The sequence below is a fragment of the Lepisma saccharinum genome, chromosome 7, assembly GCF_977018435.1.
Source record: "Lepisma saccharinum chromosome 7, izLepSacc3.1, whole genome shotgun sequence".
Taxonomy (NCBI): Eukaryota; Metazoa; Arthropoda; class Insecta; order Zygentoma; family Lepismatidae; genus Lepisma; species Lepisma saccharinum.
Window position 1 is genome coordinate 78349445 of NC_139235.1, and position 27670 is coordinate 78377114.

Genomic DNA, 27670 nt, shown 5'->3' on the forward strand with positions numbered 1-27670 from the left:
TAAGAATTCACTGCAATACGTATTTTTATGTAGTAGTTAAAAATTGCTCCATCTTTTGTGCACAATCTTCAATAGATTTTCTGGGTCGTTCATTGACTTCATTGCATCTCAATATGCCCACGAAACGAGAAATTACGTTCTCATTGTTTCCACCTTGTAAACAATGTGCCAAACTGAATTCAGTCGCACAATTAGTGATTTGGAAACACTTAAAAAGTTATCGCGGCTCCTCCGAAAATAGGTGTTTCACCAAAAAATCCCGGACTATAACCTTCAAATCAAGACAAAGAAGGATTTATATCGAGTGGCAGCACTTAAGATACAAACAAAAGACGCAAACAGCGAACAAGTTGATATGAAAAAAGTATACTGATTATAAAACAGTTAACGCCTTGTTATTGGGTACTCAGTGCGTTGGAAAAATGCGTTGCCTGTTGGTCGTGGCGTTATTCTGTGCGTCGGCGTTTGCTGAGCGTAAGTCGTACGAGGGGTAAGTGTACATGTACAGTAACAAGCAAAAATTAGTTGTATCTTGACAAAACATCTTATAAAGCATAGAAGTTCGCCGACATTTATTTTGTTCGTAAATTGTACATTTAAAATTTGATATGCAATACCTGATTGCTGATTATACTAAGCAAGAAAGCAGCTATCGACTATAATTAATAGGTTGTAGTTACAGGGTGCATCTAAAGTTGATGGTTAATGCTTTATAATCAGTTTCCGTAACCGATCTAAATGTGTTAAAAAAGTTAAAAGCTGATACATCGTGATAACTTCATTTGTTCCATGGCAACGCTAGTGTACATAGAGAATTGTTGCAAATCATTCTTGCGCAAAACTAAACCCTAATCTTTAAATTGATTGATTGATTGACTTGCTTTATTTTACTTCGCTTTTTGTGCCACTTTTGGCAAATTTGCGAAGATGGGGATGAGTGATGAAATTGTGGACACTTACAAATATCCATGCCCAGGTCGGGATTCGAACCCGGAACTCCTGGAGTCACTAATCTCTGAAGATAACAATCATGTGCATCAGCCGGGACTAGATTAACTCAAAAATAACAAATGCACAACGCAGCAAGTCGCATACTGCAACCGGCTTTATGGAACACAAGTCACGTCTTCGCTGAACAGTAGATCTTCGGTGAACGTCCCAATACCAGGTTCAATGTACAACAAATAGGCGTAATACACTTAGGACAAGATCGGAAGTAATACAAAGGCAAATATATGTAATAGAGTAGAAATGATCAGGTCTAGCTACTTAGCCTAATTCTACAGGGTGGCTACCAGTGATGTGCGTCTACGCGTAAACAACGATAGTCTACTTTCTACACGTAGACTATTTTATACACGTAGATTACGTAATCTGTGTAAACAACATGGCGAAAGGTGATAACTTAACAAAGGGCGCCGTGGAATTAAAAGAAAATTATATTGCGTATCAGCTGCTGATGTGTGAACAGAACTTTCCATACTCTTTCTTCCAAATTCGAACAATTTCTCACCTAGGAAGAAACCTAATATAGGAAATATTCTAGTATTTTCTGGGAAAAAGACTAATGTTGCCTCACGACTGCCATCTGTTGTTTTTTTTAATACTATTTATGTTCTTCCATAGTTGATGATAGAGAAGATAAATTTTGTTGTAAATAGGATTCTTTTCATTTCGTTAGGAACCAATATAGTTGAAAATGTCACTTTCCTTTCATGAAAGCCTTGAAAATTAAATTCAATGCACTTTAGATTGTCTACGTAGTCTATGTAAACTACAACCCAATGTAATCTACGCGTAGATTACGTGTAGACAACGCATGTAGACGTAAACTTATAGTCTACGGCACTTGACTGGTGGCTACTCTAGAACCATGATAAAATTCAAGTATAATTCCATGTTTTTAAGGCGAGTTTTTAAAATATCCAAGGCTACAAGTAGATTCTTCTCTATATTTCAACATACGTATTACCGCCTCTCACCAGCCACACACATACACCCACAAATATGTTAACAATATAAAGAGTGATTACAATGTATCCCAAAATTCTAATTCAATTAAGTTAAATTAAACTGTATATAGTCTAGTATATTTATAATAGTTAATTTAAGGTGTGGAGTTTCCATTTGCCATTTCACATCCTCAGACTCGAAATAAATCTAGAAACACAAGCCACAAATGTTACGTTTTATATTCTAATCTACGAAAAATTGTCAATTGTATAAGAATTTTAGACTAAAATTTACCTAATCATCTTCAAGATATCTTATCTTCCGTCCGTCAGATGCTGTTCTGCAAAGAGCACTGACAAAGCAAACGGATTGAGAGAATTCTGTTTTATTTTCCACGCAGGTTTCTTCTCCTTCCTCGATGAAAACAAAAGCTAAACTGTGAAGAACTTGCCTCAGGACATTTGTAAATATGCATAAATTTAATGGGATATGAATTAATGAAAGTTCAAGCAGAATTCACGCATAATTTCCGTACCCAATAAATCACTCATAATTCCCGGAATTCAAGGAATTCCCGGTGAGTAGCCACCCTGTTCGAGTATAATATAATTCCTAGAATGTAATACAATGTTAAATACCCTATTAGCACGACAGTTGTGCGAAAAGGGAAAATGTCAAAACAATGCACAGCAGAAGATAGGTCAACTAATGTTGCAGAAACTTTAACAAAAATGCAAAACCGCCAAGATTACTCCTGTCCTGTCCATCAGTCTTTGACAGAAAGACATGTTCCTCTCTTTAATCGCGACGATGAGGATGAAGGACAATTAGATGAAATATACAGGGTGTATCATAAGTAATAGCGCAAACTGACACAGGTGAAAGTACACGATAATAGAAGCAAAAAAGTATCAGTAAACATGGGTCCGTAAACGAGCCGTTTTCGAGATAATTGCGAATGTGTGGTTACAAGCCGCCACTGACTTCATTGTTTGTAAATGTCGTCTTTGTTGGTAAAATGCTAATAATGTGTGCAAATGTGTGGTTAGAAGGCGTGAATGGTTGCATTTTGTAAACACCGAGTGCTTTACTCCTTGCGCGTTCCGAGGTTTTCTCTTTGTTTACAAAACAGAAGATTTCCGAGAGGTGGCGTTGTAATCAAACAGGATGGATACAATCTGTACAGAGAATTGTACATGCTTGTGACCAATCCCAAAATGAACCGGGAGTGTTCGAAAGAATTCGCAACTCAATGCTGAATCGCGTACAGTATTGCATCCAGATGCAAGGACGACACTTTGAACACCTCCTGTAACAGGTACGAGTGTACAGTAATTGTAACATGTAACATCCTAACGTTTGATAAAGTAAGTAGAATGTTCAATAAAAGCAATGAGATCTCCAATGACTTTTCTTACGGTATTATTAGCATTTTACCAACTAGGACGACGTTTACAAACAATGAAGTCAGTGGCGGCTTGTAACCACACATTCGCAATTATCTCGAAAACGGCTCATTTGCAGACCCATGTTTACTGAGACTTTTTTTCTTCTATTATCGTGAAGCTACTTTCAACTGTGTCAGTTTGCGATATTACTTATGATACACCCCAGGATTGGAACACAGAACCATATCCTATTTCTTGCATATGAGCAGTGTCTGCCAGAGGCCTGCACAAGACCTGGAGCAGACCCGTTCGCGAGACATCGCTCCTGAAATACCATGCAACCTTCGCAACATCCTCGCTTGAGCAGCTTGTATGCCCACCTGCCCAGATCGTTCCTGGCAGGTATTGTAGACCCGCCGGGTACCCGCAGTCTTACCATACCTAGTAGGTCTCAGTTCGTTCTTTCCATCAACTGCAGACCCCTCCCTCTGCATGACGTAGTTGCTTCGAGTAGAAACTGCACCGGGCCCTCACCGTTCTGCAATGTTGCCAACTGCAATAGATTTTCACTACTTAAAAAAGGGAACTCAAAGCTTCGTAAGCCACATCACCAATGAAATGAGATTTACGAATGTTGCTACCCCCCCCCCCCCACACACACACACATTGAAATAGGTTTTCCGTGGCACAGGGTCCATAAGTATATGTCGTAAATAACCAATATACGTATATATAGTGATATAGGGCAGGACTGAAACATGTCACGTTCGACGCTGAGGTCGCGAGTCAAACAACACACTGTTCTACTGCGAACACCAGGGCCGTAGCCAGCCAGGGACATTGCCGTTACCCTCGTTTGGGGGGGGGGGGGCGCAAGTACTTGGATAAACGTAACAACAACAACAATCACAATAATAGTAATAAAGTAGCATGAAAGGCATTATTATCCTCATAAATCACGCAAAAAGGGGGTACAAGTCGGTTCTCACGCATTTGTGTTGAAACAGAGGATTAGAAATATTTTTTTTCAACACGTCAATTTCACATTAGCTAATAATGGAAAACAAGCACACAAACTATTTTTGAAAGAAAGAAAGTGCATGATAAATGCATTCCGAATGTACATACATATGGCATGTAAAATTTCCATCTACAATATTTTATTTTCACATGGAGCGACGTATTACATAATTAATTCATCCAACTCGCAACAAACCAACATTAATAGCAAATAATATCACGGGCCGCCATAGCATTCTCTGTTTTAAAACTTTTCTCACTTAGATCGTTCGGCGCTCAGGGCCGACTCCCGCTACCCCTTTGCTACGGCATTGAACTTGATGAGACTTGTACTTTAATGTTTGACCCCCACCCTGACCCCTCCGCTAGACAATTTCCGTCCAAGGTTGTGAGCAATGCACCCTGCCCCCTCTGGTTGCGCCACTGCGTGCCTGGTTAAGGCACCATGCAATGAAAAACAATTAGTTTTCAGTGAGGAGATTTTTGTTTGCTCGATCATTCATTTAGATAAATGAAACTGTAATATTGCGTGCATTTCCTGGCAATAAGATAAAAACTGCTTACGCTGAACTGAAATCGCTAAGTATATAAATTCTCCTTGGAGAAGAAGCTCCTCCTAGGACTTCGTAGGATTTAGTAGCTACGTAAGTAGGCAACACTGGCTGCAGCCGTCCACGTGGTGATGAAACACCTGGAGCGACACGCTGCCGGAGGGCTGTTTCCTTCCAGCAGGTTTTGCAGGCGCCCGGGTCTTGTTGAATGCCCAGGTACCTTGTAAGCGCAGAGCGCCTTGAAGACCAAGAACCCGGGTAAAGACGCAAGTCGACTCGTTGCCGTGGGCAGGCGAGCAGGTAAACCTGTTATCGCGTGCAAGCGGGCAGTGGGTAGGTAAAAGGCAGACTATGCTGGCCTCTAAGTGTCTCCCCAAGGTGTAAATTGATACTCTAGGATTGGCTACTACAAGCAAGTAATTATAAGCCTGTATCATTTGCAAGTAAACCTGATAATATTAAGACATGGAAATCGTACGAACTCATTCTCTATGGTAAATTAGGCTCGAAGTTCAAGCTCCCCTCACTCGAAACTAAAACCTTGGTATGCTGGCTTGAAGCAAGTTGTTTGTTAGAACTACAGTTCTAACAAACAACTAAAACTGATAAATCATCTCATCTGCTTGGGAAACTTGCAGAAACCACACTGACAAAAAAATATCCGCATCTGTCTCGCCGTCTGTGGATACAATGCAATAAAATATAGTAATTACATTTTTTTTCGACTGATATTACTGAGTGATGAGAATGCCTTAGTGCTATTTTGCCTCTTAAATAGGAACTCCAAAGTAGCCCCATCTATAATTCGATTTTTCTCATAGCCCTATTTCGTACTTTCTTTCATAGTTACCAGGCTGTGCGAATTCCCGTACAAAATGAAGCAACACTGCAGCTACTGGCACCACTGTATGAGCGACCAGGGTTCGACTTCTGGGCAGCACCTCGCCTAGGTAGCAACACTGAGGTCCTTGTGCCTCCAGAGCTTCAAGACGAACTAGTCGGTTATTTGAAAAGGAATCTGGTCCAGTATGAAATCTTCTTGGAAGATGTTCAGAGGTGAGTGAATCGAAAACTGATTTTATCTTAAGATGTTAAAAATAGTGATCTTATTCTTAGGAGACTAATATGGGAACGTAAGATTGGTTAAGACATTGATTTGCTGCAAAAAGTGTTAATGTATGTGAGTTGGTGTTTTAAGTCCACTTTGTGCACAGTAAGGCTAATTGGGACTGGGCCTACAGTTTATATAGTGATCCGAACCACTATGTGCCTCCACCGGGTATCGAACCCGGGACCTCTTGATTACAAGGCGACGACGAAACCACTGCGCCATCGGGGAGGCCTGTTAATGTATGTGCAGTAATATGTCTTGAACACATTTTTCGTTCATTCGAAATTACCAAATAACGTGAATTTGACATAAACTGATTTATGGCCTTTCTGCGAATTCCAAAACATTCTGTGCTTAAAGGAAGAAACATACATGAAAATTCAACATTCTTGAGTTTTAGTATTTAAAAAAACAAGATGTGCCATATTTCTGCATGTAAAACGCACACATTTTCAACATGTTATCCAAGAGAAAACTATAATGCGTGTGATATATGGAATAATTGCCTGATTGATTGATTTAGTTTAATTTACTTCGCGTAAACATGAGGATTAGTGATAAAATTGATGAAGTGACACTCACAAAGAACACCAATGCCCAGGCTGGGATTTGAACCAGGAACCCCTGGCGTCGTAGCGCGCTGTGCTAAACGCTCAACCACGGAGGAATAATTCCGACACCTACCTGAAACCACGTGTAAATGGAAGTTTTCCATTATTTTTAACCTTCTATCGGAACGCTTTGCATCGTGGCGGGGTTTTGGCTGGAGATCGAGTATGCACCTACGTCACACGTTAGCCGTTTTTCGTTGAGCGAAGCGGTGAAATTCTGACGGAGATTGGGTGCGCATCCACCGCCACACGGGAGATGTAACATCAGCGATATTTGTAGTTTCCAATCAAAATGTAAGATGACGTAAGTCGTCTGATCTACAATTTTCAATGCTGTACTGCGGGTTATAACCCCCCTGTGGCCCAGAGTTTCTAAAATAGAACGCCAAATGCAGGAAAAGATGGCATAATTATGGGTGACTACAAAAAAGTATACCCCGCCCCTTTCGAAAATACTCCGCACGCCACTGATCACGTGCCCAACAAAGAAATATTATTTTTTACAATGTTTATGTTACACAAAACCAAAACTATGTCAATTGACACAAATACATTCAACATAGTCACATGTTAAAGTACATAAAATTCTACTGAACTTTTGGCGCATCAAAATACACACGGAGAAATACAGCAAAGGCTACATTTATCAGCCGTCTGATGCATTAAAAATGCATCAATTGAACACGACCATTTCAAAAGCATGGATGGGGGAGGGCAAGGAGAGCCACGCCGCCCCATGGAAAATGAATATCAACTTAAAATTATATACGTCACACGTAGTTTTATTTTAGATGTTAATTATTATAAGGGCTTTGCAGGAACATGGTAGCTTCAAACTCAAGGCGTGTTTTAGGGGGATATGCCTTGCTTGCCCTCTCTGGGAAAAAATCCTGCCGACGCTCATATGCATGCTGCCAGGGGTGCCTGGGTACCCCCTAATCTGTCCTCAAAAAATTAAGAAATATAAAAAGTATAATTAAAATAATAAAAATAATATCCAAGTTTTAAAGTTCTCTTCTCAAAACAAAATGATTTTGCTTACTATAGTATTCAGTAATCACTTATCGATCACTTTAAATCAATCCACATATGAAGGAGGTGCGAGATTATTCGGGGCCGTTGACCCACTGTACAGCCTTGAGAATTACGTTAATTTCTTTTAATCGACAGATTTCGATTTTTTACGTAATATAAAATTGGTTCCAGCCAGGCCCGTAGCTAGAATTGATCTCCGGGGGGGGGAGCTCACGGGTTATCAGGAGGGGCTTTGTAAACCAATTCCGTTTTTAAAAAAAATTAACAGTATTGAATGAAGGTAAATTATGTGTGTGTGTGGGTGTGGAGGAAGGGGTCATTACGTTACATAAAATGTATAAATATCACACAAATACTACATATTTCTACATCTTTTAAAATATATCTTGAAGTGTTAATTGGCTGGTACTGAAATCATCACTTACACACTCTATACTCCTTTAGATGTTACAGATATTTATATCACACAATAAATGCACAATATCAATCACAGTGCCTACAGTTACACTCCACCCCCCTTCGTCCCCAAAACTTAAGAGCTGTTGACCTTTGATGCAGATGCGAAGGAAATTTGCATGATGACAGTCACAGATTTCTGCAGGCGCGTCGCCTGATAATGTTCGCATGAGCACGTGAACACTCATGTATATGTCTTAAATTACTTACATATTAAATGACACACACATACGTATATTTATTCAAAAAATACTATGTTTGATGTACGAGTATATACACACAATTTACTCTGACACGACTTCTTTGACTTCTGCTAACTTTTCTATATAGTTGGTAACACTGACTCCCACGGTGTTCCACGAAGGGCGGTGAACACAATTGCTGTGCGTGTTGCATAGAGCTGACAGCTAAGGGGCTGTTGGCCACTATACCCCGAAGATGTTCACTTCGCTGTGCGAACACTGATGCAAGCGGCAATACTTCTTACATTCGGCACCAGAGTGCAGCATATACAAGGCATGTCTAGGGGGACTTGAAAAGGTTTGTGCTACATAGTTGCAAACTTTAGCGAGAATTCGCTAAACCTGGCGGATTTTAAGGGGGAGGGGACAATTTCCCCTAGGTCCTTCTTGTATTACTTCAAATATAGCGTGATTTTGGGGGGAAATAGTTGAGAATAAATTGAACTGTTATTCTCACTTTTTCAATTGAAGATAAAGTTACAAGGGAGAGGAGTAAATCTGCATTCAGTTCAAAAACATTATTGTGAACACTCGTATGCGAACCGTACGCAACGCCACTGGATTTCTGTATAATTGGAGGCCGCAACAGGGGCAGTGAAGGTACAGGTAAAGAAGCTCCCTTTTAGAACTTACAAAGTCTAGTTAACTAATACTTAGACTTCAGCTCATAAAGAAGATGCTGCCATTCATGTTCTGTGGATATATCCTTAAAGTTGTGAGCTCTCTACATTTTCACTCTTCACTGCAAGCAAATTATACAAAATAGTTTTACCTAATGTCAAGGGGGGTTGAGGGCAGTTCCAGGGGGAGCTTCCCCTGGCCCCTACCTGGCTACTAGCCTGGTTCCAGCGCGCGGAAAATACAAATAACGGAGATATTTGATCCCAAAGTACGGCCCGTGTAAGAAAAGACCTGTCATCTCTGAGAACTTTCGCCGATTTTTTTAGTAAAACAGTTTGTACGCACACTCAAATAGACAAACAACACGTCGGAATTTGATATCAACTCCAAATCGAACAATCCTTACCTTACTAACCAGTGATGTGCCGTAGACTAAAAGTTTACGTCTACATGCGTTGTCTGCACGTAATCTACGCGTAGATTACATTGAGTTGTAGTTTACGTAGACTACGTAGACAATCTAAAGTGCATTAAAATTAATTTTCAAGGGTTTCATGAAGGGAAAGCGACATTTTCAACTATATTGGTTCCTAACGAAATGAAAAGAATCCTATTTACAACAAAATTTCTCTTCTCTTCTATCATCAACTACGGAAGAAGATAAATAGTATGCAAAAAAAAAAAAGATGGCAGTCGTGACGCAAGAGTGGTCTTTTCCCCATAAACACTAGAATATTTCTTATATTAGGTTTCTTCCTAGGTGAGAAATTGTTCGAATTTGGAAGAAAGAGTATGTAAAGTTCTCTTCACACATCAGCAACTGATAAGTAGTATAATTTTATTTTAATTCCACGGCGTCCTTTGCTAAGTTATCACCTTTCGCCATGTTCTTTACATAGATTACGTAATCTACGTGTATAAAATAGTCTACGTGTAGAATGTAGACTATTGTTGTTTACGCGTAGACGCACATCACTGCTAACGACGTAAAATTATAGCCGCTCCTGTGGAATGTCGTGTTGGGTGCCATATTCACTTTCGCAAAAGACTTCGGGCTGTCTTGCTTTACGGCAAGGAACACGCTAAGGTAACAGATATACTTTATTTCAAAATAACACCGCTCCGTGAGCTAAAAACAACGGAAAACATTCATAAATAATATAATAAGCCATGCAAAATATTTTTCGCTCTCTCGAGGGTGTACAGAAGGTCAAGAAACCCCTCTCCCAATCGACGCCACTACGTTTCATACATGGATAAGAAAGTGCTGAAATACGACGATATCCTAACCTAAATAATACTTGGATATCAATTACATCTACAGAAAATCGTCTACGTTCCACAAAGACCTCTGACATATGAACAGGTTTCATTCGCAAAAAGGCAATATTTATTTACACTTAAATATTCATTACCGTTTTAAACTCCGGGAACGTCTCAAATTCGTTCATTTTCTTATTTTTCACATTGGTACTTACATATTCTGCATTGCTGAGGATTCGCGAAGGTGGGATTTGGCTTTTTTTCACGCAAATAATCTCAATTTTCGACATATTGAGTAATTCTTGTTTGTTCGTTTTCGCTTTCGTTACACGAAATAGGCAGAGAAATCTTGACTAGCGTTGTCGTGTTACTGATTTTGTATTTCTTTTTCAGGTTCGAAAACCCCACGAAACATGCACGGATAGCCCCACACACCATTCATAAATAGCCCCACGAACCATGCACGGCAAGGTTAGGTTAGGTTAGGCAAACAGTTAAAATTGTTATTCAACATCAGAAAAATTCAAGATAATTCTGCAACCTTTACACAGTTACAAAACCGCGTGGTTAGAAACACTGCGCGGACGTTACGTCATCAAATGCACGCAAGATTTGGTTCACGTAGTAGAAGAACATAGACGGAACAGCTTTCGTGCATTCGGAGAGACATTAATCTTGAAAAATACATGATTTACCGGCCAAATAAATTAAACGATGAGGAAAAACACTTCCACGACCTTTGAAAAGTCTACGGAAAGTCAGTTCGGTAAGTACTTTCTTCTGTAAATTTGAAGAAATACGTTTCTCGGAGATGAAAACTTTACCAAATATTTCAGACAAACTACCGACGCACGGTTTTAGAAGCGATATCGGGCGGAGCCACGCAGAGGGTGTGCGTGGCGACCAACCAATGGAAGGAGTGCAACGCTGTACAGTTAGGAAACTGCGGTGCGCGAGTTAAACGCTGGGTTCTGTATTTTTCTTGCGCGCAAGAAGTTTTCATAAAACTCGCCACTTTAAGGTTCATCATAAGATGGGGCAAGACGTTTTGAACCTGACTGTCCAAGTCCCATGAATTTCCGTCGCCTGCAGCCGGAGTTATCGTTTCTCGAAGAAACACGGGAAACAACACGTCTCTACACACACACACACACACACAATTACCCTTTCGTTTGCCTTCCGTGTTCCGTCCTTTGTTTTTTTCGTTGCCACCGTGTTGACCCCGATGAGTTGTTGTGTCTTGGTAAGGCTATGGGTGTCAAATTCGGCTGAATATCCATAATGACCTTTCATTGTCTTGTGTGTTCACAAACATTGCGAGTCTGGGTCAGTTTTGAGTTCACCGTTTTCATAACAAGGGCGGTGTAAGATAATTTTACTCGTACGGCATGAAGAACAGTTGTGAGAGGATTCAATACAGCCCTTATCGATTGATTTATTTTACTTCGCTTTTTTTTCTGCCACTTTTGGCTAATTTACGAGGATGGGGATGAGTGATGATATGATGAAATTTTGAATGGGCACTCACAAATATCCATGCCCAGGTCTGGATTCGAACCCGGGACCCCTGGCGTCGTAGCGCGATGTGCAATACAGCCCTTATGCTCGATAGTTGTGCAAGTGTGTGTGTTGCATGAGTGTTATTTAATAATGTCGCGCCGGCGCCATTGTGGAGTGGTTAGCATATCCCTCTACGACGCCAGGAGTCCCGGGTTCGAATCTTGGCCTGGACATGGATGTTTATGAACGTCCCTTCATCAATTTCATTATATCATCACTCATTCCCATCTTCGCAATTAGCCAAAAGTGACAGAAAAGCAAAGTAAAATAAAGCAAATCAAATCAAATTAATAATATCGCTCTCGAAACCTTGTCCGTACCAGTAGTAGAGGCACCAAGGGTAAAATACTCGTATTACGTTCACAAGACAGAAATCTTAGGTATAAAGCTTATTCTTACTTCAAGGAATTGGCGTTCGCAAGACGTGCGTGCTGAAACAGTGTTTTCTCAGAGTCGAGAACTTACGGCTAAATCGTGTGGTGTATGTGTGAATATTGTGTTGCGCATTATAAAACAGGGTAAAGTATCTACCACAGAAATCGGTGAACTCCTGTTCAAATATCCTGGGAAACATCCCAGAAAACAGAAACGAGAGTGATGATGATGACCTTGCAGTTCCTCTACAATAAATACGTACGTACCTTCAAACTTCTTTCAGGTACAAGTTTCTCTTATATGCTGCAGTGATATGATATAATCCTGTGTAGAATTCTTCGCTATATATTTCATTGTACCCAAATATCACGTGCATGAATTATACCCATAAAAAGCTGAATATTAGACACAGCGAATTATCTGTGTTTTCCTTCCGCTAGCGCTTGGTTTGGCAACAGCGCGACAGCACTGGCTGCGTATTGGCTGAACTCATGTTCCTTCTAAAAGCGTACGACGTATAGCTTTACTTGCTTATGAAATGTTATTGCTTGAAGTTTCCTGTCGCTACTGTTAGTACATCCATGTGCTAAACAGGCCACCATTGCCCCCTTTCAAAATCTCATTCAAAAGCACACAAAAGTGCATGCTTCCTATCTTCGACTGTTTCTGTCTTTCGCAGGTGCTGTCACGTGACCCAGCTTCAGAAACAACTGCAGGGCTTACCCCATCCCCTTCCTACTTACACGACATAACCCGATTTGTGAAAAACATTTGCGAATCTAAAACGTTCAAACTTCTTTCAAAGTGCCAATTCTTTCGTAATGAATGTACTCAGTTCTTAAAATGGCTAACCCCATTTCGTTCGAAGAATGGTGACATATCACTGAAAAATCCGATGTTTACCGTACACGATGCACGAACAACTTGGTAGTGATATTCAATTCAGAAACCTGCCACTAGATAACAGCACGTGACGATGTATATTGAATACGTCGTAACAGAAAGATCAAACTTTGAATTGAAGCGTACTTGTTACACAAGTTAAATTTTGTATCTTTGCAATAAGATTCATAAAATAAATGTAGGTGGGCCTTTACAAAATAAGTGTACGACAACACTGATTCTAAGCTATCTCAAAGAGAGTATACACTCTTTGAGCTATCTCAAAGGATCCAAAGCTAGTGCCAAATGAGAACGTGCAGCAGGATGTGACTCAGTATTTCTCTTTCGGTTTTGATCATATATTGACACGATGTACCTATTGTATATTGACACTAGACTTGTCACGTTATGATAAAAATACACAATTTACACGAGAAACATTTTAACCGAAGCGTTGCATTTGGGAGACACTGTTTCAAGAAAACGTTTGTACGGAATCAACATGACTGCCTGCCATAACCATGCCGTATTTCAACTGTTCTGTATCGCTTAAACCTGTTATGTCACGAAAATCTTTATGAACGTAATGACTAGTAATTATTAGCGATATACGTAGACAATGAAACAGTAGCTTACCTTTCAGCCAAACTGCTTTCAATACAGCTGTTTACTTTTACCATTACACTGATTCCTCCGGCAACATTTACAAACCGGAATAGGTTAGATTCAGTCAGGGGCGCAGGGCAGTATGGGAAATCCTGTCGAAACAACACGACATCTGGAGGGTGTAGCAAGAATGCTGCTTGCGCGGATGAAATTGACCGACGTTTCCTTTTGGTCAGTTATGCGTTGTGTGTGTGTGTGTGTGTGTGTGTGTGTGGCGTGTATGTATGTAGGCTATACAGTGGCGGCAATTAGGGGGGCGAGGGGACAGATGCCCCCCACTTTTCGCCACTTTTGTCCCTGCACTATGCTAAATCTTATCTACAAAGGGAAATAGGCTAGAATTTACAATACCGGACCCTTCTGTAATTTCTATGCTACTTCTTATACTCACGAAATACGTAGTCCCGATGAAGTATGGAAGGTTAATATGTGTGGGTGACGTGTTGAAATTGTTATTTGACGTGCAGAAGTTGTAAAATAAGCTTTTCAATTACCGCGATCGTTCTCCGTATACAAGCATGGAAACCATGTTTGTGAAACGTAGCGCTCACTTGTTCAGTAATCTGCGTGGTGTGAGTAAGATGGCGACTTTGAAGGTAGGAAATAAAGTTCTTTCTTTCGTAAGTTTCTTTTAGTAACTTTCAGTTTGGTACATGTTAATAATACAGGGCATTCATTCATATTTTGCATAGTCAATAATTAGGACACTTGATCACGATTGTGTAGTTAAAATTTGTCGCTCAAGTGCTACGAAACGGACATTTTTTTTTACGGTGCAAACCATTCACGCATAGCCCCAAAAACGATTCAAGGTAAGGTTAGGTTAGGTTAGGTTAGGCAAACAGTTAAAATTTGGGGTCGTAGTAAAATCAGGAATGTATATTTCGTTTTTTAAGTATTGGAAACACAAAATCTTCCGGTAAATAATGAGCAATCGTGCCGATCGCTTATTTTGCAATTTCTACACGTGACCCCCAAATTTTAAATTCAAATTCGTGATTAGGAGGCCTCAATTAGTGAGTATGCGAAATATTACAAAATACGGGGAGGGGTCCGGTATTGTAGCTTCGCTCCGGGAAATATACTGTTCTTGCCACCCAGTTTTGATACTTTGCTTCCCCGGTTTTGGAACCCAATCGCCGCCACTGAGGCTATAACATAGTTGATGTATTAATTGTAAACAAATTAAGCCTTCATAAATTCTCATCGCTGGTTAGGATGACGTCATTTTCACAATTCGGGGTGAAATATTAATCGTATTTGAGAGGCAAGTACTATTTTTTTATGTCTAGCGTTATGTGAATCTTATGCTGCTCTTTGCACGTGGTTTCTGTACGATCTCAAAGAATGCTCACGAAAAAGAAGCTTTATCATTCAGCGTATGTATTCGAAAACAGTTTTCAGCATATGCCTATCCCAGTACACATGCAAAAAGTGACAATGATATATGTTACTGCATTAATAAAATAAAAAAGAGTACCTACACAATTTTGCACTTCCGTGAACATATCTCTGATCATTTTCCTGAGATAAAGTTTGTTTCAAATTGACTTACGCTGAGATGGACAAAACGACCTCCGTGGCGTAGTGGTTAGCATAGTATGCTACGACGCCAGGGATCCCGGGTTCAAATCGTGGACTGGGTATGGGTGTTCTTTGTTTGAGTTTTTTTGAGTTTTGAGTTGGTGTTTTAAGTCCACTTTATGCACAGTAAGGCTAATCGGGACTGGACCTACGGCTTAAAGTGGGATCCGAACCACTGTGCCATGTGCCTCCACCGGGTATCGAACCCGGGACCCCTTGACTACAAGGCGACGACGCTACCACTGCGCCATCGGGGAGGCCCTGGGGTGTTCTTTGTGAATGCCCCTTCATCATATCATCACTCATCATCAGTTTTCAATAAAAAGTATTGGCAAAAAAAATTAATAACGCTTGTTGAATCAAAAGAAAATTAGTTGCAAATTAATTGAATAGCTGTAGACATGAGATTAGCAATTTAGCTGGCGTTTGATAGAGTAGCAACAAATTTCGGCAGAAGTAATGGCATGAAATTATATAGTTTATACGTCATGCATAGACTTGTAAATACGCACTGCTTAATTCATTGCAACCTGAATGAAAGACCACTTCCCTATGGCATAGCGTAATGCTGTCGCTTTGTAATCAAGAAGTCTTCGGTTCGATTTCAGTGGAGGCATATTGCATATTGGGTTGGATACCACTTTAAACTGTACGTCCAGTTCCCACTGGCCTCTGAGGATGAAGTAAACTTAAATAACTTTGAACGAATAACACTGATGAACAAATTCAAACTTTTTTTTGCTCCTTTGAACGAAAATAGGTGATTATTTATAATTCGATCCCGCTGAATCCAAATCTGAAAGTAGAAATGCTGTATCACCTATCGTTTTCCCTGGAGTTTCATTTTTTGTTTTTAATAAAAATTTAATTCCCTTTGTAATAATACATCGAAATTTGAAATTATTTTTGTTTGTTTGATCATGAAATAAGATTTAAATATTGAAGTGAATAACTATGAAATATAAAAAAATTAAAATATATATATATATAGGACTGATTTTGAGTGTTCAATGAAGAAATTTCATGCAAAAAAAGGAAAAAAAAACACATTTTTACTCACATTTTCAAAATTTCTTTCTTGAACTCTGCCGTTTGTAACTGCCACCAGAAACCTCTTCCTTGAGGATCCAACAGTAGTCTGCTAACATGTTCTGTACCGATTTTCCTGCATATCGTTTCTCCATGACAGAAATATCTTGGTGAAATCTCTCGCTGCATTCGTCACTAACCGAGCCCAAGTTAGGGGGTAAAAGTCCAAATGCGAATGTAAAGAGTGAATTTTCAAGGACATATTGCACCCCATACGCTGATAACACTTCAACAAGTTCTTAACAAGTTCCTTGTAGTTGTCAGCTTTCACATTAATTCCACAAAGTTGTTATCATGAATGATCTGACGGATTTTCGGCCCAATAAATATGCCTTCTTTTAACTTACTATCACTGAGTTTAGGAAATGTTTTTTCTCAAGTACCCAAAAACCTCACCGTGTTTATCCAAAGCTTTAACAAAATTTTTCATCAGCCCTAACATTATATGAAATGGTGTAACAAAATCTTGTCTTTCGCAAGTAGAGGGAGATTCCTAAGACTCTTCTCTCCAGGAATTACGTTTTATCGTATGGGCCAATCCACAATGTTGTAATGTTTATCTTTCGCCCGGCCGTCCCATTCGCAAAGAAAGCAACAAAATTTTGTAAACCCAGACTGCATGCCTAACAGTATACCAATCATTTTGAGGTCTCCGCATATCTGCCAACCATATTTTTTATAATTTATCACTTTTAATATTGTATCCATATTTTCATGTTTCCTTCATGGTGGAAGAATAGGCAAGGGTTACTGATGGGTATATATTCCCATTATGCAACAATACTACTTTTAAACTGTTCTTAGATGAATCTAAAAATAGTCTCCACTCGTTTCGGTTGTGACTCCTTCCAAGTTCTTGCAGAAGGCCTTCTACATCATTGCAGTAAGTTGACTCATTTCTCACAGAAAAAAAATGTGTCAGTGATTGTTGGCGTTTCCAATATGACACCTTAAGCCTCGGCTGGATGTTTCTCTCACCGGCTGAAAACTGCTTCTCCTTCTATTGACAAAATCTCCTAACATATGCTTCCAATTTCGATGATACTCTGCAAGGCTTTTCTAGAAGGATACACGGAGTGATGTAATGATAAAAAAAATCAATTTGGGATTCTAGTTTGGCGTACAAAAAATTGGAAATTCAGCATTAATTGGATCTGAAAGCAGCTTTAAATGGGGCGTTTGAAGAGTTTTAAACCATTTTAGCATTTAAGTTCAATATTGTGCATCTTTGTGTCGTGAATTTATATAGATAATTCCAAGCGTTTGCACAATATCTTCAACAAAAATTACATAATTTTATTAAAAGAAAGACAAGTATTTAGTTCCCACGCCTTCTGCAAGTTCGAGGATTTTCCGCTTATGGCGCTGCTGTCGTTTCTGGGCAAGCAACCCTCTGAATGTGTATGCTCCCATCTGCGGCACCGGTCATGTGCCGCTCGGAGCGGAGGAGGGGGAGGGGGATGGTTTCACACCGCAATTTGTAAACTTATCTTGCTTTGACATCTGGTTTATGTTTTGTCCGCGCAAAGACCTTGGAAACTCAGGGAAGTGCATTCATTCCTTCAGTGGGTGGCAACAAGACAGACAGTCTTGGAAGTCGAGGAAGTGAATCGCCTTCACTTAGTTTACACAAATTACGTCGGTTCGTACAAGTCTGATCCGAAACAAGAAAGGCAGTTACTTCGTTGACTTACTCTGTGATGCTCTCCGATTTTTTTTACATATCTAGGTTATATGCATCATTATGGGAATTGAAGAAAATGTAGGATGGAAGAGGGTGGTTCAGAGATTCCCATTTTCGCATTTTGACTTTTGTTTTTACCTAATACAATAATAATACTTATACTAAATCTGAGACCCAAGAACTGACTTATTTTAATTTATTGAGGCTCAAATTAAATAATAAAATAAACATTTAAATTAACGTTCATCATCAACATATTATTATTATAAAACGTAAAGCGCAAAATTTAATAGGACGACAATGCTCTGTGTGAGTTTGGTGTGGAGTAACAAAATTTTAATAAATTTATTTCCAAACCATGAATTTCATCTGAAATTAATGATCTCCCCGATCGCATAGTGGTAACGTTATCACCTTGTAATCAAGGGTTCCCGGGTTAGGGTCTCACTTTAAACTGTAGGTCCAATCCCAAATAGCCTATCTGTATATAACATAGGACTTAATACAAAAATTAATGTAAGATTATGTAAAAATTCACAATTTTGACTGACGTGTCGGCGTTAAATGAACCTAAAAATTAAAAGACAAATTACACAAAAATAACAGAAATTTTACGAAGGTAAAAATTTATGTTACTAGTTGGAAGATGTAGAGGCTGGGGAAAGTGAGACAGGAGACACTTACCTGGAATCCCCTTCAATTTGAACAGTGACTTGACATTGGTAACATTAACTAAGGAAGCATTCATTCATTAACTGACATTCGAGCATATAGGACTTATGAACTTGCGGTGCATCACAGTCAGAAATCTGGTGAAATCTTAATATTTAGTTACAAGTGGGATCCAAACCACTCCTTCGGGAGAGACGTGCCTTCACCGGCTATTGAACCCGAGGCCCTCTGACTACAAGGTGTTACTTTTAAGCCACCTGGGAAGCCCTCCTTAGTAATGCATAATATTTGAATACAATTGAATTGTGTTCCTTTTCCAGCAGTTTAGCGAGTAAAATTTTAAAATTTCGTTTACACTCGAAACTAGGGCGACTTTTTTTTCGCCTCATTTGAGCTGGAATGATACTTGGGAGAGTCTAGAACTTGTAATACAGAAAACTAACTTTTATTTATAACTCTTTTATCTCTGTGTGTGTAAAACCATAGTATCTTTTTCACGATTAGGTCTTGTTCCATTTTCCCTCCTGCGTTCTTTGCTCTCTCTCCCTGGCTCTTCAGATATAGAGCTTCCTTCATTTCTTGCCCTTCTCTTTCTCTCTCTCTCTCTCCCTCCACTTGTTCGTTCTCTATTTCGCTTTCTACCTTTTGCTTCTGTTTCTCATTCTCTCTTTCTATAGTTTTTTCTGCATGCCTATCTTTTTGTTTCTCTTCCTTCCTTTATCTCTTTATCATTCTGTACTGTTTCTTTTCTTTGTTCCTTTTCTCACTCCATCGTGAGAAATGTTTATCTTCATTTCTCTCAATCCACCCATCACTCTGTTATTATAGTCTGTTTTGGTTGGTTTTCCTCTTCCTGTAGGTCCACTCCCGATTAGCCTTTCTGTGCATAAAGTGGACTTAAAACCACAAATCAATCAACAATCTTTATTTTCACTTTTATTCTCTATCCTTTAGTTTTTAAGCATCACGCTCCAGCCTCCTTTAGCCTCCCCCGCCCCTTGGGGTGTCGTCCTTCAATGGTACCTGTTTATTTGAGAACGGGTGAACCCCAGAGCCGCTTTATGAAGAGAGAAGGCCGCAAAAATCCGACCTCACAAAACACGCCCAGGAACCTAATCTTAGTTTCCAGCAGGCCAGTGAGACGCCCAGCCGACTTTTAAAAGGGAAAAGTTCCCTGTTATTGTCCTTCAATACTTCTTCTTCTTCTTTTTTTTTTTTGGAAATCAACTTTAATCTCTATTTTTTCATTCCAAAAAGAATAGTTTCGGAGAATTAGAGATTATAAAAAGGAATTCACCTTGGCTTTTCTGTCACTTTTGAGCCGAGGACTATTTAGGGGAGGGAGATCCAGAGGGCATTGCCATACGCAGAGGGGGTGCTAAAGGAGCTACAGCCCCCCCCCGAAATTTTTAGAAAATAAAAAATTCAAATGAAGGTAGTAATAAAGTAGAAAAAACTCAAAATGACCCCCAATAACCATTCTTGTGTTTGAATTACTTTTAAAACGAAGGATTAAAATGGTAATTTGAGCTCATGCCAAATGAAAATAAAACACCAACATTGAAATGGATTTACGGCAATGTATTCTATGGTTCAACCAAATATTTAATCTGCCTCTGTTCAGTAAAGGTTAGATTCATGACACGGAACCCGCATTCACATTCAATTGTAGATATTGGTACAATTTCAATTGAATTCACATAATCCTTGACCTTGAGTGAGGTGAAAATGTGTCTTGGCTGACATGATTCCATAAATAACACGTTCTTAATCGTCTAAATGTCATGTGTGTGTATTTAATAGGACCATATTCATATTCAATAAATATTCGATCCTTGATCTATTTGACATTCATTTCTCATTTCATTTTTTTGCGATATTAACTACACCTAAGCTAGATAAAGAATATGTGTTGTTATATCCCTGTTCTTACCTGTTCTTACACCGTCTTTTTGCCTATTCAAGTAATAATAATAATACATTATTAATTAATTTACATATTTAATTAATGTCATTAATCTAATGTGAATACTTTAATTTCATCATATATATTATTATTATTTCTGAGATTTGGTTCGGACTCTCCCCCCCCCGAAATATATTTCTTGATACGTGCCTGCTTTTGACTAATCTTGATTGATTGATTGATTTCTTGTTTGACGTCCACTTTATGCACAGGAAGTCTAATCGGGGCTGGACCTACAGTTGAAAGTGGGATCCGAACCACTGTGCCATTTGCCTCCACCGGGTATGGGACAGACTAATCTTGAGTAATAGAAGTCCGGAGTTCGGTGGTTATGTACAGAATGGTATTTGAAAGGGAAGGGGAAGTCCTCCATCTGCTTGCTAATATTTGGTTATTGTGGGGAGACTATATATGTACAATTTATAATATATCGATGCTTGAAGAGTAGTTGCCGGAAATTTTGCAAATACCTCACTCTTTACGTGCATCTATCAATATCTCCAACTATTAGAGCACAGCCAATTATGATTGTGAACTGATAGCAAAACGTTTGTTTGTTAAACTTGTTTTAAGACCAATTTATGCACAGAAAGGCAAATCGGGACTGGACGTATAGTTTAAAGTGGGATCCGCGCCACTCAGTGGGGTAGCGCAGATCTTTGCCCCCCCCCCCGCAAGTAAAATATCGAGGGCCCCCCCTAGTGTCAAAAAAGATTATGATGCCAGAGTGGGACGGAGGTACAATAGTTAGATAGTTATCTGTCCTCCCCCCTTCGTTGTACAAGAAATTAACTTTTGCCTCAAATATTATGCCTTCCCATTTTTTTGTTATCGACTTATATCACTGTAGTACCTTCTTGAAACTAAATCAGGATGGTCTGAATCTCTGAAAAATAACTGGAAGAAGAATCTGGAAATATTTTCTCTACTTCAACGCAGCGACACAGCCAGGAATCACTTTTGGAAGAGGGGGAAGCTTCCCGCTGCCATATATTTTGTTCCTGTTGCTTTGTATTTTTGCTTATATACATATATTACACAGATATTAAAAAATACTGTTTTGGTGGAATTGTAAAAAAATAGTAAACACTCCTCTTTTGGACTTTGAGGTGGATGTGCCTTCGGCCCGTAAGCCATCCCCTGGTTCCTCCAGGCCAAGATTCAACGTAAGAGTCGCTCATATTAACCTTCTAATACTGAGTGAGTAATATACTCAATCAACAAACTTATCCTTTAGTAAAGGGGGTTGAACCGGATATCTAGATTGTCGGCAGTAACCTATCACAAGGTAAATTTCAATCTGCTACGAAGAAATGACTGCGGACTCTAGTCTTGAGTGATAGATAATAAAGCTGCGAAGGAACTCTATTCACTGAAAATTTGTCACTCCATGAAATGCAGCTTGGAAGGACTGACCCCCCCCCCCCCCCCGCACCCAACAAAATAAAATAAGGTTGCCACAGGTTAGTAGACCTCAACATCATTATTCATAATTTTAATGCTGCCATTCTTTTTTCGATAGACCAGTGATCCTACTTTCTTAAATACTTTTTCATGAAACAAGAACCTTTTTATTAATAGACCGTCAGTGCTCGAATTTTCCTTTTTTCTATCCCCAACGCGAACAAGGAAATTTGCAGCGAGGAATATTCCCTTTGAACACTGCAGATCAAAAAATCGTAACACATTGGAAAATAAGAACTAGTTCGACAGAAATGTCCACAAAATGCCAAATTGTAAGAAAAATGAACTTACAAAATTACACCAAATAATGGTCACATTTAACTCATACGTTGTATACCCTGCGTGGCAGAGGATGGGATAATGGTCTTTACAGCAAAGGGATAATTTACTATGGGTCCCACCTTTAACTGAGGTTTCCGTCCCCTTTGAAGTAAAACGTAACAAGTGCAGACAATATGGGAAATTCATTTCAGCTCTTATTTCAATATGAAAAGAATTGGGACCCCCCTTGAAAATATTAGGTGGGAAGTTACATTTTAAATATCACGTGTAAAACTAAAAGGTTACGAATTAACAATTTTGATGTTTATTGTAAAATAAGGATAGACTGGTTGAGCAACTGAATATTTCTACTGGATTCATAACTGTAGACAATTGACACGCCACACTACGTTTACGACAAACTGCGTAGATACAAAGGTGTGAGATGAGGGATATTTTCCTATCGATGGACATCTGCGAGCAAGTAAGTTAATTCTGCATTTCGGAGGGGGACCCATATGACAAGTTACTGGGTCCCTCTGGCTGAGATAATACGTCACTGCTTGTTATCGCAGACATCGTATATGATGTTACTGGGAACCAGATTTCTGTTTCGTAAATAGATTTTTTTATAAGCGACACTATATGTGGAATTTCTGCGATTATATACAATAAAAACTTCAAGAGCTCTTTGTGGGGCTCCTACACCTCGCCCCCCCCCCCTCGTTGCGGGGATGGCTGCTACCCCACTGGAGCCACTACGTCTCCACCGAGTATTGAATCCGGGGTCCCTTGATTACAAGGCGACGACGTCACCACTACGCCATCGGAGAGGTCCTGATAACACGAAGTGTGTAGCTTCTTGTACGAGAACAGTATAGGCGTAGTTAGAACTTTATATTTGGGTGTGCACAAAGAAAAAAATGAGGTCTTGTACCTTTTTAATAATATATTTTGCAACACAATCACTTGGCTCTTTAACTGCACTGATGTTTGTAAAGGAATATAAATTCACTAAAGGACAGTGTTGAAAATTTCTGAATATACGTAGTAGAAAAAATCAAATTGCATAGAAATTACACACACAAAATGTTCATAAATGTTACAAACAAATACCTCAAAATACACGTCATCTATATAACAAGAGACGTCTGTCAAAAGGTACAATGTTCTTAAACTCATCAATAACTTCATTTACATCAATAGACTAAGCTTTTTCCTGTTCCACAAATAGCAAGAGCAGGGCTTCCAATCTATCCTGCTTCTGAGTTGCTCTTAATTTAGTTTTAACTTGGGTAAGCTTGGAGAAAGCTCTCTCACACGTGCAGCTTGTGACAGGTATAGAAGAAAAGCGCTGCAGTACAGAGTAGGATGCAGTAAATATCTTCTTTCTCCAATGACATCAAAAAATCGAAAATCTATAGACACCAGTTTCATCAGCGATAATGCACACGTTTGTACCAAGCAATGACATTTTCAACTTCTTACAAACTGCCGCTTATTTTCTCTCTTATTGAAATATCTGTCTTTAATTCTCGTTGATAAAGCAGCCCATTAGGGTGTGCCTAGGCACACCCGGCACACCCCGTACTACGTCTATGGAGAACAGTAACAACAGAATCCTGATTCCAAAGCTGAGAATTTATATTTTAGGTCTTTTACTACATAATCTATGTTAGTTGGCCATTTTACTGCAACAAAACGAACGTACCGACGGAAACAAGAAGAAACATGCAGCTTCACAGTGCATAGGCTGGTATTCTCAAAGGACGATGTGTAAGGTTTTTTTCAACTAAGGAAAGGAAAACAGTTATTATTCAGGGTTTCGGCACATCTGTCAATGGTCAATGGCCAGTGGGAACGACATTCATTCTCCCCCTCTCCCTACCAGATCGTAAAAGCAGCGAGGTCGGCTTGCTGAAACTGTGTAACGATGGTAAGAATATGGGAGATTTGTGACTGGGAAAAAGGAGAATTTCTTGAAAGCGACGTCAGCGCCTCCCTCGTGTTCCCTTGGTACTGTTGTTAGAACGGAACTAACGACACGCTCGAAATTTGGATTTCTTTCAACATCCAGCCGAGGCTTAACACCATCTTGTAATAAATTCCACCCTCGGAGACGAGAACCTAATAATTCCGCTTGAACTTTAGAAAGGTTGAGGTCTCTGACTAGATAATTTAGTTCGAATTGGGAAATAAAGTGAGGTATATTTGGAACAGGAAAATTTGGATCGGTGTTTGAATATGAGGGTCCAGGTTCGCCATCTGGAGAAGCACTGCTTGGTTCTGTTTCATCCACTGTCCATTCTTTAGGAGGCTTAGGAATTGGTATAAAATCATGACTCATAGGTTTCTTGGCTGAAGGAACATCAGGATAAAATATAGAATGCTTTGATTTAGAACTATATCCCACTATGTTTGTTAAACAGAAGTAACAATCCGTAGTATGATCTTTCTGTTCTGTCCATATTACAGGGTTTCCGAAGGGCATTGATTTGTGAGTGCCATTAAGCCAACCACGTAAAGTTCGCGAATAATTACAACAAATTTTACCTGGTGCCCAGCTTTTTCCCTCATCTACTTTACTTCCAAAAACTCATATGCTTTTTTCACTATAGGAGTGATAGTATTTCTCTGTGACTTCGGAGTAAATTCCCCGCAAACATAACAACACAAGTTCGGGTTATTCACACATTTGCGTGACATGGTGAACTCATTAATTGAGTTATAATATATTTCTTTAAGAAAACAATGCTCTGATCGTTTTGTTAAAATACAACTTACACTTCACTTCACTATACACAATATTACATTCACAATTTCACGAACATACACAAACATAAAATATGGCTACTCGCGAAGTTATCGGAAAGGAAGTTAAGACTCGACTAACCCACAAAAGAACAAATTTTAACAGAGAAACAGGAAATTACTCTACTGCCAGATGTTTCCTCCACGAAATATCAAGTGCCAGTCATAAACACACAAGGTCGCCAAAAGGTTCTGATCCATTTACTAGGAACCAAACGTTAAGCCGGATGCGGAGCAGGGTGCGGAGACCTGAAACCATAAAACTATAAAATGTGGGTGTTCTGCAAAAAAATTAGGTGATACAGGAAAACGGATGCGATATTCGTTATCAGAACATCTGAATACATAAAGATCACTTAGTTTTATTTAAAGGAGTATTTCATTGTTTATCAGTGTAATCGGATTATCTGATTATTTGTAAAACGTTTTCAGGAGCAACGAATTGTCCAATACCATGCATCGCATTTGTTCTTGGAGAATACAAATATAGTCACTCGATTGTTGAGGAACACAAGACATAGCTGGTTGACCCGAACACGTGGTACACAATAAAATATATTTATTACAGGTTTGGAATAAGTGTGACTGTAATACGCGTGAAAACAACGCCGCAGAACCCTGAGATTTTACCTGTAGGCCAGGGTCTATGTTTCCACGAATGGTAAAATGGCCTTACCCAAGTTTATTAGAATTTTATGATCTTATCCTATTCTGATTCTAGCACTTTTTCCAGCTCATTTTATTTTCGTTCCGCTATTTTATTAATTTTAAAATTATAAGTAAAAACTTAATACGAAAATAAGATATTTCTAATACGAAAATTAAGTTGAAATACATCGATCGAAATCAACAACTTACTTTTAATATGAAAAGATTGATTGATTGATTTGGTTAATTTCATTTTATGCCACATTTGGCTAATCGCGACGACCGGATGAGTGATGATATGATGAAGGTCGGAAATCGAGCTCTATATCTCTGTGCTAACCATTCCGTCACGGAGGCAGGCCTGAAAGAAATATGAAAGGAAAGTACACAGTTTAGAAGTTATAATTGATCACTGATTTCTGCATTTAATTAATTGTTATTGTAACTTTTTTTCAGCAAAATCGATTCTGAAAGAGCAAAACGTCCTAGACAGCGAGGTCACAAAGCGTCCATCACCTTTGACCAGTTCTATACGGCAGAAGAGGTAAATTTTCCAATTCTCAATATGCATGTGTGTGTGTTAAGAATAATGCTAAAATATTTTTCAAAGCAGCTAAAGAGATAGGTTTCGAAGTTAGCATAGAGAAAACTAAATATATGCTTACAGGCCGAAACCAAGTGTTAGGTAATAATCAAAATCTAATTATTGATAACAATTCGTTTGAATCAGTTTCCAAATTCAAGTACTTAGGAATAATACTAACAAATGAAAATTATAATAAAGAGGAAATATAAAGCAGGCTTAATTCAGGAAATGCATGTTACTCTTCTCTTCATAAACTTTTGTCTTCTCGTTTGATATCTAAGAAACTAAAAGTTAAAATTTACAAAACAGAAATTTTGCCTGTAGTATTATATGGATGCGAAACTTGGTCCCTTTACATTGAAAGAGGAACATAAATTGAGAGTATTTGAAAATAGGATCCTTAGGAAAATCTTTGGACCTAAAAGGGATGAGGAGACAGGTGAGTGGAGAAGGTTACATAATTTAGAAGTAAATAATTTGTATTTATGTCCAGATATTTTTAGAATAATTAAATCAAGAAGACTTAGGTGAGCAGGGAATGTGGCACGAATGGGAGAGGAAAGAAGAGTTTACAGGATTCTTGTTGGGAAACCTGATGGTAAGAGACCAGTAGGCAGACCAAGGCCAAGATGGAGGGACAATGTTGAGATGGACCTAAAGGATATTGGTAGGAATGGAAAAGAGTATATAGATCTTGCTCAAGATAGGGACAGATGGAAGGCCTGTGTTGCTGCAGCCATGAGCCTTCGGGTTTAAGAAGGCTAGAGAGTTAGTTAGTTAGTGTGTTTATAGGGAGAGGGGTAGGTGGGTAGAGAGAAAGAGAGAGATAGAGAGGGGGCAGAGGAAGAGATATAGAGAGAGAGAGAGAAAGAGAGAAAGGTAGAGAGATAGAGAGAGAGAGAGAGATAGAGAGAGAGAGAGAGATAGAGAGAAAGAGAGAGAGAGATAGATTTGATTTTTTTTTTATTTGATTTGATTTAGTTTATTTTAATTCGCGTTTTGTGCCTCTTAGCTAATTTGCGAAGATGGGGATGAGTGATGAAATGATGAAATAGATGAATGGGCATTCACAAACAACCAAGCCCGACCGGGATTCGAACCCGGGACCCTTGGAGAGAGAGAGAAAGAGAGAGATAGAGAAAGAGAGAGATAGAGAGAGAGGGGCAGAGGG

The 27670-nt window shown here is 39.0% G+C and overlaps 1 protein-coding gene across 1 annotated transcript in view; it reads left to right on the forward strand.

The window, feature by feature from the left end:
• Window positions 1-400: 400 nt before the first annotated feature.
• Window positions 401-27670, forward strand: part of LOC145990283 (carboxypeptidase B-like) — a 40127-nt gene continuing 12857 nt past the window's right edge. Inside the window, exons 1-3 of the mRNA XM_083125973.1 lie at window positions 401-490; window positions 5759-5968; window positions 26370-26457. Coding sequence (XP_082982099.1) covers window positions 423-490; window positions 5759-5968; window positions 26370-26457 — 366 coding nt within the window. The 5' untranslated portion in view covers window positions 401-422. The remainder of the gene's footprint in view (window positions 491-5758; window positions 5969-26369; window positions 26458-27670) is intronic.